This window comes from Diadema antillarum, unplaced genomic scaffold, assembly GCF_040938485.1.
Source record: "Diadema antillarum isolate AM-2024a unplaced genomic scaffold, OU_Dant_1.0 seq00001319_RagTag, whole genome shotgun sequence".
Taxonomy (NCBI): domain Eukaryota; kingdom Metazoa; phylum Echinodermata; class Echinoidea; order Diadematoida; family Diadematidae; genus Diadema; species Diadema antillarum.
The window spans coordinates 622845-634427 of NW_027272091.1; the positions used below are offsets into that span (position 1 = coordinate 622845).

The following is an 11583-nucleotide window of genomic DNA, read 5'->3' on the forward strand; positions in this document are numbered from 1 at the left end:
TTCTCTCAAGACGTCTGCTTTGGGACTGTGCGTAAAACAAATTAGCTTTCCTATGGCATGCCTACCAATATAAACATAACAATATGCTGATTGGACAGCCGTATATATTTGCCATTTTGTCATATTTAATGTCATTCATTCAGTTGACGTTTACTCCATTTGTCAGACAAAAAAAAGAGAGTACAATGGAGAGAAGTGTGCATTGTTGGTTTGCGATTGCTTTCTCTTTTTCTTCTTCTTTTCCTTTTCTTTCAAAGTGCAGAGCATTTCCCTCCAAGGGGGAAAGAGTAGATATGTTTATGCTCAGACTTGCACAAACAAAAAAGCGCACTTTGAACTTTACCAAGGGCTCCATGACATACGAGCCACCTTCAGCAAAAGGTGCGGTCTAGAAACGGACAAAACACACTCTGAGATACACAGACATACACACACAGATACACAGACATACACACACACACATTTATATGTAGTACATGCGATGATAATACACAATACACGTTCACCTTGTTCACGCACAGCGAAAAAAGTGCTCGCGAATTCTGTTGCTCCAGGTACGTGTTTGTAAAGGCTGTGGACGCCATAATGTCGTTCATTACGACCATTTTGGGGACTGTTGCTTTATCCTTCTTTGGTTTCAAGATTGTCCAGTTTCTTTTGTCACTGATCACTCATCTTCGCCGTCTAGCGTACATCCGACGACATATTCCCGGGCCCAAACCACACTGGTTCTATGGAAACATTCGTGACCCGGGATTCAACGAGCCGGGATTTGTTTGGGAGCAGGAGGCTGTAAAGAAATACCGCAGATTGCTTGCGGTGTGGGTTGGATGGAAGCCGATGGTTATGTTAAACCATCCGGAAAGCATCAAAGAACTCCTGAGTAGCACGACCATCGGCAAAATCGTAAGTCTCTGAACATTTATCCCGAAACCAATTTGGCTGAAAGTCAGAGGAAATGGCCACTGAGTTAGCCTTAGTGAGACCGATGTTGGCAGTTTTCTCATCATATTTCCGAACACTCTGAATCCTCGTTATAATTCTCACTCCTGCCATGCTTGTCGATGAAGAGGTGTCATCCCACGAGTCAAAACGCCCACAACTTCTACATTCAATAAGGTCAATGAGTCCTAAAACCCACGAGTCAAACAGCCCATGGTGAGTTCAACACTAGACTAATAAGGCCTATGAGTCCGTCACTAGACAAACAAGGCCCACGAGCTGGTCATTAGGCAAAAAAAAAAAATGTCCATGAGTTCAACACTAGGTAAAAACGACCCACCACTTCGACATTACATGAGGGTATACACTGTCGTGGGCCTTATTTGCTCAGTGTCGAACTCGTGGATTGCATAACTCATGGGCTGTATGACTCGTGGGCTGTATGATTTTATGGGTGTCGAACTCGTGATGTGCACCCAATGAAAATGACTTTTGCGATACAATCATATCTTCTGAACTCCAACCGCTGACATTGCCAGAGTTTCATTGCCAGTTAATGTCGATATGAATAACAAGATATGATGAAATACCATACTGTTCATCTCTAGTCTCTTAAGAGTTTAAAGCTTCCTTGGTTGGTATAAGTGCGTATTTTGTTTGCTTTTAATAAATGCTTGTTGAATTGAATGTATTCTTCTTAATCCACTTTCGTTTGAAGGGTGACGAATACAAAGCATTCAAAGAATGGACCGAGGGACTTGGCATCTTAGAGGGCGCTGTTTGGAAAAGACATCGTCGCCTCATGACGCCATCCTTTCACTTTCAGATGCTGAAACGATACGTCGCCACCATAAATGAGGTTTGTCTTCGCAGAGTCCATAGTGGTTTATACATGCTTGAACACACACTCATACACACACGCTCACGCGCGGACACACAAACGCACAGCTATTTATCTCCAACAATATACTTCTACTTTAATATTTCATCTTCATACCTGTCATTATACGACAAAATACGCATCTAATGATTATTGTACCGGTATTGCGTGATGCACCCTAATGATCATAAAGTCAATAAGAGAGTTATTTTCAGTGAAAATAATCGTTACAAATAATAGGCCTATAACGTGTTGTCAGGCTGAACGCAATGAATTTAAACATCGATTTTAAGAATATCATTGTCAACCATTATGTTAACTTTGTTTCACGCTTTCTGTAATTTATTTAGGCGAAAGTTGGAGAAATATGGCATGATAGTAATAACGATATTGATGATAATGATATTAAAGATAGTGATTATAATGGAAATTACAATATAATGGTTAAAAACGCTAAATAGCGCACAAACAGTGTCTCTTTTCGCTTAAGAAAAGGGAAGACCACAATAGAATCTGCAAAGTGCAAGAGTAGGCCTTCATATACTTTCTGTTCTGCAGACTGCCGACGTCCTAGTGAACAAGCTGTCAAAAGCTGCTGACTCGGGGGAATCCGTTCAACTCTCTAAAACAATGGCAAATTTCACCAGTGACGTCATCTTCCGCTGCGCATTCTCGTACATGTCCCATTGCCAGGAACGAGAATCACGCATGCTCAACGTCATCGACCAGTTGACGAGTGTTCTCACATACAGGTATCAAGGAGAAATCATACTTTGTCTTTATCTGTGCAGCCAAGGGCGTACCGAGGGGGGGTGTTTTGGGTGTTCAAACACCCCCCTTTGCCAAAAGGGGGGTGTTTGAGGTGTTCAAACACCTCCCTTGGGCAAAAGGGAGGTGTTTGAGCTGTTCAACACCCCTCTTCAGCAATGTTTAGATGTTGACAAATGAAACAAAAGCTGTCTTTACCGCTTTTATTTCCGTTTTGAATTCCGCCTTTCCTTTCTTTTGCGTTCATTTTTTTTTCTCTCTCTCTCTTCCTTGTTTTATCTTAATGTTTGTGTGGACGATGACACATTATGGAGTTACATAATATACGCACTAAAGAACTCGTGTACAGTACGTGTTAATACTACGTTACCGCACCGCGCGCGAAGCTGACGCGCAAACAGTAGACATTCCCGATCCCTGCTTTGCTTTCTGACCGAATCGCGGAGATACACGTACATTGCGCATAATGTTCAGCGTTTACCGGTATTATACCGTACGCGGTACCGTAAATTGTATATGATGCATAATATTATGTGTGTACAATGCATGCTGCGCTGCAGCCTATTATAGGCACATTGCATGCTAAGTTTACATAGTAGTATCAACTACCAACAGTGGCCATGGTGGCGTATCTAGTGGGGGGGGGGGGCAAGGGGGGCACGTGAAAAAAAACGAGAAAAAGAAGAAGAAGAAAAAAACGACGAAGAAAAAGAAGAAGAAGAAGAAGAAGAAAAAAAAAAAAAAAACCCTCGCCCGGACGGGGGGAAGGAGAATTGGGGGGGGGGGGGGGGGGGGGGGGCAGAAAACCAAATCAAACAAGATGAAAACAAAACATTAATTCCATGTTTTGTAACGCTGAAATATAAAAATTTTCGGCTCGCTCGCTGCGCCCGCTCGCCAAAATTTATCAAAAAAAAAATAAGAAGAACAAAACGTAATGATGACGTGGAAATATAAAAATTTCGGCTCACTCACTCGTAGTAATTTAGAGTATTTTTCCAAGTCCTTAGTTTGTTGGCATAAATCGCTATCTATGAAGCCGTCACTATATCTTGATTAGAATTGTAAGATTTAATAACCAGAAAATGACAAGAATTCCATTTTTTGCAAGGTGAAATACAAAAATTGTCGGCTCGCTCGCTGCGCTCGCTCGCCAAAATTTATCAAAATTTATCAGATTTTATATCACCCTCAAAAAACCCTTTTAAGTGCTCGAAAAGCATATCAAGTGGACTTTTTGAAAGTCCCTACCGGGATGGGATTGGGGTTGAACACTGCTGGTATAAATCGTTATCTATAAGACCGTCACTATATCTTGATTAGAATTGTCATTCGAAGATTTAATAACCAAAAATGACAAGAATTCCATGTTTTGTAAGCTGAAATACAAAAATTGTCAGCTCGCTCGCTGCACTCGCTCGCCAAAATTCTTCAATATCTATTACATTTAAATCACCCTCAAAAGACCCCTTCTAAGTGCTTGAAAAAGCATATCATGTGGACTTTTGTTAAGTCCCTACCGGGATGGGGTTGGACACTGTTGGTATAAATCGTTATCTATAAGGCCGTCACTATAGTTAGAATTGTAATTCGAAGATTTAATAACCAAAAATGACAAGAATTCCATGTTATGTATAAAGCTGAAATATAAAAATTTTCGGCTAGCTTGCTGCGCTCGCTCGCCAAAATATATCAAAATTTAGGGTTGCCTATTACATTTAAATCACCCTCAAAAGACCCCTCTTAAGTGCTTCAAAAAGCATATCATGAGGACTTTTTTAAAGTCCCTACCGGGATGGGGATGGGGTTGAACACTTTTTCAGAAATTAGGGGAGCAATTTTCGCGCTTGCCCCGGGCGCCGTTTTCCCTAGATACGCCACTGACTACCAAGTACAGTCAGTATAGCCTACTGGAAGCAGCAAGCTCTGGAAGCTCTGGGAGTAGCAAGTTACTTGCTACTCAAGGTAATTAGTAATAGCACATGGACTTGGTAATCTTTAGTAATAGTAGATATGAATTTTTCAATGACTGAAAGTTAAAACTGAAAGATAACTGAGTGTGAGTCTACAAATTGTGGTTGGATGACTTTATTGCGCCTAAAATTCACTAGATATCTAGGTCTAGGAACAGTGGCGTAACTACGGAGGGCATGGGGGCACGTGCCCCCCCTCCCCCAATCCGCTGGTTAAAAAAAAAGAAAAAAAAAAGAAAAAAAAAAAAACAAGGGATAAAAAGGAAAAACCTACGAAAATGATAATTCAAGGGTTAGTAAACTGCTTTTGAAATCGACATGAAAGAATGATCAAGAAAAAAAGATATTTTTCTAAGATTTCTTTTAACCATAATAAAGAGGTATAACATTGTTCAAAAAGCCCGGAGTCGACAAAAGATTGTGATTCAGCGTGATTCCTGGTTGGTATTTTGAATACAAGCAGGATGTGCGCAGTGACTCAGAATATCGGAATGGCAAAAAGAGTCGCTGCAATGTTGCGCAATGTGATGTTTGATAGGTTGTACACATTTGCTATCAAAGCTTGATCATTGATTATGCAGTGTTGCTATACATACTAGTCTCTATTAAAATGCCTTGCATTGCCAATAATAAGACTTGACCTTGGCTATTTCCCAACTTTTCCATCTATATGAAACACACACACTCACAAACACAAACAAATTAGGGGATGCTCTATACCGTATAAAGTACAGATTTTGGACATCTTTCTCCCGCTTGGTTACTTCGACGCCCCCTCGCTGGTCATACCTCCCCCAATCATGAACATAAACCGACACCCTTGACTACTAGTGGCGGATCCAGGGGGCGCACCGGGCGCCCCTCCCTCCAATGCGAAAAAAATATACATGTAGCTACAAACGACAGTTTTTGGACGGTAAAATGTCAAAATTTTAAAGCTCGCTCGCCTCGCTCGCTCGCATTTAACCGTTATATGCCATTCTCCTGATGTTACAGCCAGTGATTGCCAGCAGTTGCGCCCGGTGCGCCCCCCCCCCCGAATTTCCAAAGCGAAAAAAATACAGCTACAAACGGCAGTTTGGGGACTGTAAAATGTCAAAATTTTCAAGCTCGCTCGCTTCGCTCGCTCGCATTTAATCGTTATGCAATTCTCCTGATGTTGCTGTCAGTAATTGCCAGCAGTAATTACGCCCGGTGCGCCCCCTCCCTTTAATTTCCAAAGCGAAAAAATATAGCTACAAACGGCAGTTTGGGGACTGTAAAATGTCAAAATTATCAAGCTCGCTCGCTTCGCTCGCTCGCATTTAATCGTAATGCAATTCTTCTGATGTTTCCTGTCAATAATTGCCAGCAGTTGCGCCCGGTGCACCCCCTCCCCTTAATTTCCAAAGCGAAAAAATATAGCTACAAACGGCAATTTGGGGACTGTAAAATGTCAAAATTTTCAAGCTCGCTCGCTTCGCTCGCTCGCATTTAATCGTTATGCCATTCTCCTGATGTTGCTGTCAGTAATTGCCAGCAGTAATTACGCCCGGTGCGCCCCCTCCCTTTAATTTCCAAAGCGAAAAAATATAGCTACAAACGGCAGTTTTGGGACTGTAAAATGTCAAAATTATCAAGCTCGCTCGCTTCGCTCGCTCGCATTTAATCGTTATGCAATTCTCCTGATGTTGCTGTCAATAATTGCCAGCAGTTGCGCCCGGTGCGCCCCCTCCGCTTAATTTCCAAAGCGAAAAAATATAGCTACAAACGGCAGTTTTGGGATTGTAAAATGTCAAAATTTTCAGCTCGCTCGCTTCGCTCGCTCGCATTTAATCGTTATGCAATTCTGCTGATGTTGCTGTCAATAATTGCCAGCAGTTGCGCCCGGTGCGCCCCCTCCCCTTAATTTCCAAAGCGAAAAAATATAGCTACAAACGGCAGTTTGGGGACTGTAAAATGTCAAAATTTTCAAGCTCGCTCGCATTTAATCGTTATGCAATTCTCCTGATGTTGCTGTCAGTAATTGCCAGCAGTTGCGCCCGGTGCGCCCCCTCCCCTTAATTTCCAAAGCGAAAAAATATAGCTATAAACGGCAGTTTGGGGACTGTAAAATGTCAAAATTATCAAGCTCGCTCGCTTCGCTCGCTCGCATTTAATCGTTATGCAATTCTCCTGATGTTACTGCCAGCAACTGCCAGCAGTTGCACCCGGTGTAACCCCCTTAATTTCCAAAGCAAATATATATATATATATATATATATATGTATATACATATATTATCATTTATAGCTACAAACGGCAGTTTGGGGACTGTAAAATGTCAACATTTTCAAGCTCGCTCGCTCCGCTCGCTCGCATTTAATTGTACAGTTATGCAATTCTGATGTTGCTTCCATGAGGTGCCCCCCCCCCAATGTTTTGACCCACGGTACGCCACTGAACACCCCCCTTTAAAAAATCCTGGGTACGCCTATGTGTGCAGCTGTGTACTTTATCTGTGTACTGACTGTGTAGGAACAGTATAACCCCAGTCTTTCCTTTCCTCTCTCTCCTCCCCCCCCCCCCCCCCCCCGCTCCCCTTCCCTCTTCACACCTGTCTCATTCTCATGGTCCGTATACGCTCTTTTCTATCCTTTAAATTAGAGACAACGTCTTCATTTTGACCTTAATACTGGTGAAGCAATATGATTCCAGTGGAAAAATAAATGTACCATTACACCGCTAATACCGCCAATTATCCATCTGCTCGTATATCGTCGAGCAGAGTTTTCATTGCAAATATTTCAGCAATGACTACGGCAACAATACAAGAATATATAGAACATAATGTACACTCCTCTGATGTTGTACAAACTCCTCTTTCGAGTGTCCCCGAAATACGTACATCTGTTTGCATATCGTCTAGAGCATATCTTGCAGTATCTAAGAGTGTTTTCATTGCAAATATTTCCGCAATGCTACGGCACTAACATAAAAATATATAGAAATATACATGTAGTGTTTACAATGATGCCGTTTTCAATCTATGCCATAATCATTCACACGTGTAAGTGCTCTTTTGCCCAACGACAAATCCATCAGAATGTACACCCCTCTGATGCTGTACGACTTCGTCTTTCGACTGTCTTCGAAACACAAAGTATGGAAAGATGGTATCCGCTACATGCACGGTATTCAGGAGCAGATTATCAAGGAACGGCGACAAAAGTATGCTATGGAAAGAGAGGTGAGTTGTGATGTCACAATTAAGAAATGGAACCAGTCTGTTGGTTTTCCTTGACGAACTTTTGAGGACTTTTCCTGACAGGCCAAATCAGATTGATTAGGTCCCTCTGAATGATCTATCTTAATTTTCGTGGTTTGATATGTGGAAATAAAAGAAATGAAACAAAATAACACTGCTCTCCATCAAAAAGGGAATGCTGCTTATTTAGTATTGTATAAATTTGCAAATTTGCAGTAGAAATGTGTGGAAATGATAGTGGAATTACTCGCACGGTGCATTACTTGTATTATTTTCTTTAATAAAAAATATCTTGTTTCGATCAATGCTTTTGGGATCACAGAGCCATTCATAGACTCAAGCTTTAGTTGAATACACATCAAGTTTAATCCAAAATTGGCGATTCGTGATCGAGGATGACTCGTAAAAAGAGGGAGGGGAGCTGAATGTGATGCCTCCTCAGAAATGTATAAATAAAAAAGACCAATCATGCGCATTTCATAGCTGAGTTGTCATGTCAAGCTATTTATGCTGTGTTGTTATTGTACTCACGACCATTGGCGTATCATCTATTGGTCTATCGGCTTTTGTGGTGAAAAAAAAAGAAAAGAATTTTTTTAATCATATCTTATCTCCAGAAATCCTCGTGCTTACTGACAACTATATTGGCTTTGTTGAACTTTTTGACAATCACAAAATAGACTTGGTCGATGGTGGATATCTCTTTTGAATGCTCCTACCTTTGTTATTGTCTGGTCGTTAAAGTTAATTCACAACTAGAGAAGCACTCCGAGAGCGTATGACCTCCGCCAAGAAGCTCATTTGAACCACTGTGATCTTGTTCTTCCATAGTGATCAGTCATTGTATAAGTAGTTTATTTCAGTTGTCTCATCCTCTTTGATTACTCTATGAAGCCCCAAGAGAAGGTGCTGGATTTCCTCGACACGTTGCTGTTGTCGCGAGATTCAGATGGTGAAGGTCTGAGTGACAAGGAGATCAGAGACGAGGTAATCAAAGATTAGCGCCATCATGTAGAAGAACAAACAGAAGAACTGTGCTGAACATTCACTCTTAAAACATCCGAGTCAGAACTGACCCGGAACTGGGGCCGTTGGGGTCACACACCGTTCCGGGTCAGAAATGACAAGGAATGGGGTCAGATGTGACCCCATTCAGAGTCATGAGTTGGGTCAGGGTGACCCCATTCGGGGTCTTCATGACCAAATTCCAAGTCATTCTTGACCCGGAACGGTGTGTGATCCAACGGACCCAGTTCCGGGTCAGTTCTGACCCGGATTTTTTTTAGAGTGTTTAACTCAGTCATTACTTGTTTCCAAGTACAAGTATCTGCGCTATCAAATTCAAATATTACTCAATAAACTTGTTCAGTTGCCTTTGCGTTACATTCATGTATGGAAAATGAATGCAGAAATGAAATAAAATCTATCAAAATATCAAACTTATTTGAGGCAGCAATGTGAATCCGTACGTTAAGAGACGACTACGCTTTGTTTACTGCGCTTGATGGAATAGGGTGAAACAACGTATAGAAATACATATTGTACTATAAAAGCTTTTCTCATTCTCTCTCTCTCTCTCTCTCTCTCTCTCTCTTAGCACCTCCAGTGTTGGCACCAAGTTCGATATTTATCTTTTTTCGACTATAATCCGCAATTAATGGTATTTTTAGATAATAGTAACGATGACAACAGAATTAAACTTATGGATTATGCAAACCGTTACAGGTTAACGTGTTCATCTTTGCTGGAGCAGACACCTCATCCAGCGCCCTAACATGGTTCTTTCGCGTTATGGCAAAACATCCCGAGGAACAGGCCCGGGTTCAAGAGGAGATCGACCGAATTTTCGCGGGTCGAGATGACGACAATGTGACATTGTAAGTGTGAGAGTGTCAGGGCGTAGTCTGGTCTACTGATATCATTTCTATGTATTCCACAAGAGTGCACAAGAATGTGGTAGTAAACCTGTATATCAGAAAAATCTGTCTATGCCGTGTTGCCCTATGATTCCTGTTTCCTCGAAACTTAGGCCTAGATGTGGCAAATAAAGAACCTGCATGCCCGTTCATTATCCAAACGAAAAGAAACAACGCTTTTGTTATTATCAGTCTCACGATTCTTTACAGCAAATGGCAAATAATCATCATACGCGAGATCACTTTAAAACCAATAAAGTGTGATTGCATCCCCTTTTATACTTTCACTGATCAGATTACGGATCATCCCAGACCATCGATTCGTGCAAGTGTGAAAGGGGCCTATATGAAAAGAGAAGCCCAAACGTTTGATTATTAACATTACGTGAATTTTATTTTTTTCTTATCTATAAAATTTTGATTATGTATCTTTTCTACAAATTGTTTTCAAATTGACTTTCTTCCTTTTCAATTTTATCATCATTTTGCCAGCGATGATCTCAACGAACTTACCTACACGACTCAATGCCTTCGGGAATCGATGAGGGTGTACATGAACGTCCCGCCATTCCGCGTGCTGAGGGAACCACTTAAAGTGAATGGATTCACCATTCCCGCGGGGACCGAAGTAATGGTGAACGGCTACCAGATCCACCACAACCCGGATGTTTGGGGTGACGACCACATGGACTTCAAACCTGAACGATTTGAGAGGGCCAACGTCGAGAAGCGAGACCCTTTCGCTTTCGTCCCCTTCTCGGCTGGACAGCGGAACTGCATCGGGCAGCAATTCGCCATGGAGGTGCTCCGACTGACTGCGGCACGAGTCTTCCGTCGGTTCAGCGTCAGCCTGGTGAAAGACTCGCTGCCGATCTATAAGATCGTCACCAAGCCAGAGACCGAAATCCTTCTCAAATTTCATCGCCGCTAGAGGCGTTGTTACAACATAGTCATCTGAACATGGATGTTTATAAAATCATAGAAGATGTGAAAATGCTGGAGTCGAAATGGGTCATGTGCTTTCGATCCAGGCAGAATCTTCGTCAGAGGCAAGTTGACCATCAATGACCATCATCTTGCCTCTGACGATCGAAGATTCTGCTGGGATCGATCAAGCTAGGAGTTGTAAAGTTTAGATTAGGTATTAAGATCAGTGCTCCTGATGTGTATCCCTATACACGTAATATATAGAATCCGTCTTACAATAAATCATAGTTTGATAAAATGAACATTAAGAGAACCTTATCCACCCTTTAGTACAAGTGTAGTAATTAAGTAAAGATTCTCATCAGGCACCTCCCCCTTACCCTTCTAAAAATTCAAGCAAGCAAACGAACAAACAAACAAAGAAAATTCAGATACGGGCACAAGCACCCACTCATGGTAATGGCCTTCTAGCCGCAATTTAATGTACCTTTTTGGTAATTCTTTGTACTCTTCATTGTTAAGTAACGTATGTTTTAATCTTCTGGAAAAATTCGAATCATCAAATCGAATATATCATAGGCATACATACATCTTTTATGTGTATGTCTACGTCCGAATGAGTACATTATTTTAAAAAGACCCATTTTCCTGTTGTGAAATCGTTCTCTCAGAAATGTTAAAGAATATTACGCTGTCCTCTTAAGAGTTCTTTATTTATTCATTTTTTTAAGCTTTTGCCACACCATGTATTTCATCAAATCACTGTCAGAAGCTCATTGAGCCTTTCACTTGCCATGGAGAATACCAATATCAAGGGATATTCTTCGTTTTTCATGCTTAAAGAATAATCATAGATTAACTTTATACAGATTTGTAAAATGCAGTGTATACAATAATTCTGCCTTTCACAGGGTCAACATATCGGTTGAACTGCAAACACTAAGATCTATT

General features: G+C 41.3%; 1 protein-coding gene across 1 annotated transcript; it reads left to right on the forward strand.

Moving 5' to 3' along the window:
• Positions 1-520: 520 nt before the first annotated feature.
• On the forward strand, positions 521-10636 carry LOC139708217 (ultra-long-chain fatty acid omega-hydroxylase-like). Its single transcript, XM_071620190.1, has 7 exons — positions 521-906; positions 1661-1801; positions 2381-2574; positions 7627-7771; positions 8684-8776; positions 9515-9666; positions 10198-10636. Exons 1-7 carry the CDS (start codon positions 586-588, stop codon positions 10634-10636), a joined length of 1485 nt encoding a protein of 494 aa, XP_071476291.1. The 5' UTR covers positions 521-585.
• Positions 10637-11583: the final 947 nt, after the last annotated feature.